Genomic DNA, 3,211 nt, shown 5'->3' with positions numbered 1-3,211 from the left:
TATTTTATAATTTTTTTTAATAAAATTCAGGTTCTTGGCCAGACCACAGACTTATCAGGTGATGCCCGAGATTAGATCGACTCATCCCTGGACTAGGTCGGATCCAGTCCGAATCTAGTTTAGATGGATGTTTTTTACATCCCTAAGTTACACCCTACTGATTTTGAGATGGAACTGTTTTAACTTGTTTTAATTTTTTTTTTTACCTTCAGCGATTAGTAAAGATTAATATAAGAGAAAGTAATTTATTTTGGCTAACTCCTTCTCCTACATTTGCTAAGCCATTAACCAAAATGATGAAGAATATTAATAAAGTAAGTTTGATGGATACAAAAGTACTATTTCTTTGAATCAACAAATATGCAACATAAAAAAGGAAGTGGCCAATGTGGTACACACCACGGAAATAAATTTGCTAAGCCATAAACCATGTGATGATAATGATATTACCATCTTTGGGTCCGGGATTATGACAACTGGTGATTCAAGTGGATTATGTGTTGATGCTAATTTTGATCAGTCTTCATCTGTGGCAGAGAATGTTGGGGGAATACCAGTATATTTGAGTGCAATACAGGAATGGATGATCGAATTTGGATATTCGTTCGTTTCCATATCAGTTCGGACAGATATTTCCTGGTATGCATCTATATCCATATACTATCAAGAGGTTTGGTGGTGGTACTAGTGCTTAAGCTTGCCTTTTTGTACTCTTTATCTTCTGTCAGTGTTAGTTCTTATCAAATTTGCGATTTTGATTTCAGGTATAGGCTTGGAAGGCCATCAAAGCAGTATGCAGCATGGTACAAACCAGTTCTAAAAACTGTGAGGCTTGCTATTGCCCTCATTACAATGTTGAACAATCAGAGTCGAGCATCTCGACTCTCATTTGCAGATGTAATAAAAAAAGTGTCCAAGTTCAGTAAGACTAATCCTGCTTATATTTCTTCCAATCCCACAGAAGTTGAAAGGTATGTGGTGGTTCATGGACATATCATACTCCAACAATTTGCAGAGCTTCCTAATAAAAGGATCAGCAAGTGTGCATTTGTGTCTGGTCTTTTTGAAAAAATGGAGGAAAGACGCCACACCAGGTCTTTGGTGAAGAAACAGGTGGTGCTGAAAATAAATTCAAATCTGAGAAGTAAGTATGTTCTAGGAACCGATTTTAACATTTCTTTTTTATTGAATGGAGTAAAATCTAAACATTTTACGTATTCTTTTGTCTTATATTTTCTGTGATACAAAGTTTCTATTTGACTTTTTGGTGTTATTATGTTATTGTGGATCTTATACACAGTGTCTTTGCTATTGAATCTTTAGGTTTATTACAGTAAACTAGTATTGACAGTTCCTGTTACTGGAGTAGAAGGCAAATGTGACATTAGAAAGAAGCATGATCTTGCCCCTTCGGATAGCCCCACCATCTTTGAGCATATTTTCTTCTGCGAACATTTATACGATCCTGATAAAGGAACCATCAAGCAGGTAGTTTATATTTACTCATTTTCCCTTTAATTCATTTCCTTAACTAGATTCATGTGAATTATGTTTATTAAACCGTGGTTTCTTCTTATGCTGACTGTAATGTCTGTATAATGGCCAGTTGCCGCCTCACATCGAGACTAGTGTGCTAAAAGAGAGTGTGGCTGATGATACTGCTTGTAGAAAGATAAATGGGAAATGTAAAGAGGAAAAGCATGATGGTGCTGTTGACAAACAGACGGATGCTGTCCATAAGAATCGCTTAGCCACCTTAGATATTTTCGCAGGTTGTGGTGGCTTATCTGATGGCCTACAGCAAGCAGGTAGCTTTCAAAGTTCCGTGAGCAAGTAAACCGATTTAGGTCCATTGTGACTGAAAAATATGCAACTAAAGGTGTGTCGATAACCAACTGGGCAATAGAGTATGAGCAACCAGCAGGAGAAGCATTCAAGGTTAATCATCCAGAAGCTTTGGTGTTTATTAACAACTGCAATGTGATCCTGAGTTTGATGTTTGCTTTCATTTGAGTATAATAACTCATGGCTTTATGTTCGATTCAGTGATAATTGCTTTGTAATCAACTCTTATATCTTCAGTAAATCAATGAATCAAATGCAGGGCAATCATGTCAGCATGTGGGGATGCTGATGACTGTATTTCAACTCCTGAAGCTGCTGAGCTAGCAGCAGAACTTGATGAAGAAACAATTAAGAATTTTCCTCGGTCAGGACAAGTGGATTTCATCTGTGGAGGGCCTCCTTGTCAGGTACATCGATCAATCCTCTAGTCTACTTCTAGGATTTATTTTGTAAACAATTCTAACAATAAATGTGTACAATGGACTTATTAAGTTTAGCTATTGGTTCTTTGTTATTTCCAAGGATTTTCTGGAATGAATAGGTTTAATCAAGGCTCTTGGAGCAAAGTTCAATGTGAAATGATCTTAGCATCGTTGTCTTTTGCTGATTATTTCCCCCCCAGATTTTTCCTTCTGGAGAATGTAAGGAACTTTACATCATTTAACAAAGGGCAAACATTTCGCTTAACTCTGGCTTCTCTCCTCCGAATGGGTTATCAGGTAGATACCATTTTTTATTTACTCACTCATAACTTTATGGAGGGGTACCTATCAAAATTCCCTGAATTTGTTTCTCCATTTCATTAGTCAATTTAATCTGAAAATTGTGAAAGTATCATGTAGCTTATATAAATTATTCATCTAATTTTGTTGTCGTAGGTGAGATTTGGTGTCCTGCAAGCAGGAGCATATGGCATGTCTCAGTCTCGTAAACGTGCATTCATATGGGCAGCATCACCTGAGGAAACCCTCCCAGAATGGCCTGAGCCAATGTATGTGTTCAGTGGTGCTCCTTTTCGTGCAATAACAGTTAGAGATACAATTGGAGACCTCCCAGCTGTTGGCAATGGGGCTTCAGTAACAACCATGGAAGTGGGATTTTCTTCACCTGTCTGTGATGCTCATTTTATCTTTATTGTTGTTCCTTCTACCAAAGGTCTTGTTTCTTGTATTTTCCTACCGTACAGTATAAAAGTGAACCTGTGTCATGGTTTCAAAAAAAAATCAGAGGAGATATGCTGGTCTTAAATGATCATATATCGAAGGCAATGAGTGAGCTGAACCTCATTAGGTGTCAAAAGATCCCAAAACAGCCTGGTTCCGATTGGCGTGTTCTACCTAGTGAGAAGTTGTATCAAACAAGATAA

At 37.4% G+C, this 3,211-nt stretch overlaps 1 protein-coding gene across 1 annotated transcript; it reads left to right on the top strand.

The window, feature by feature from the left end:
- The first annotated feature begins 469 nt into the window (after nt 1-469).
- LOC112097662 (DNA (cytosine-5)-methyltransferase 1B-like) lies at nt 470-3,211 on the top strand. The gene is made up of 9 exons (XM_024182943.1): nt 470-639; nt 765-1,113; nt 1,324-1,488; nt 1,607-1,808; nt 1,880-1,997; nt 2,105-2,252; nt 2,343-2,564; nt 2,724-2,936; nt 3,032-3,211. The coding sequence occupies exons 1-9, from the start codon at nt 470-472 to the stop codon at nt 3,209-3,211; spliced, it is 1,767 nt and encodes a 588-aa protein (XP_024038711.1).

This window comes from Citrus clementina, unplaced genomic scaffold, assembly GCF_000493195.1.
Source record: "Citrus clementina cultivar Clemenules unplaced genomic scaffold, Citrus_clementina_v1.0 scaffold_5, whole genome shotgun sequence".
In the NCBI taxonomy this organism is placed as follows: Eukaryota; Viridiplantae; Streptophyta; class Magnoliopsida; order Sapindales; family Rutaceae; genus Citrus; species Citrus x clementina.
The sequence above is the reverse complement of the archived record's forward strand: the minus strand, read 5'-3'. Positions and strand labels throughout refer to the sequence as shown.

What these genes read in the sequence shown, in the direction of transcription:
- LOC112097662 (XM_024182943.1), top strand. Translation starts at nt 470, where the DNA reads ATGACAACTGGTGATTCAAGTGGATTATGTGTTGATGCTAATTTTGAT. An exon ending in ATAAAGGAACCATCAAGCAG is followed by an intron (nt 1,489 to 1,606) that starts GTAGTTTATATT and finishes TATAATGGCCAG; the next exon opens with TTGCCGCCTCACATCGAGAC. An exon ending in AATGTGATCCTGAGTTTGAT is followed by an intron (nt 1,998 to 2,104) that starts GTTTGCTTTCAT and finishes AATCAAATGCAG; the next exon opens with GGCAATCATGTCAGCATGTG.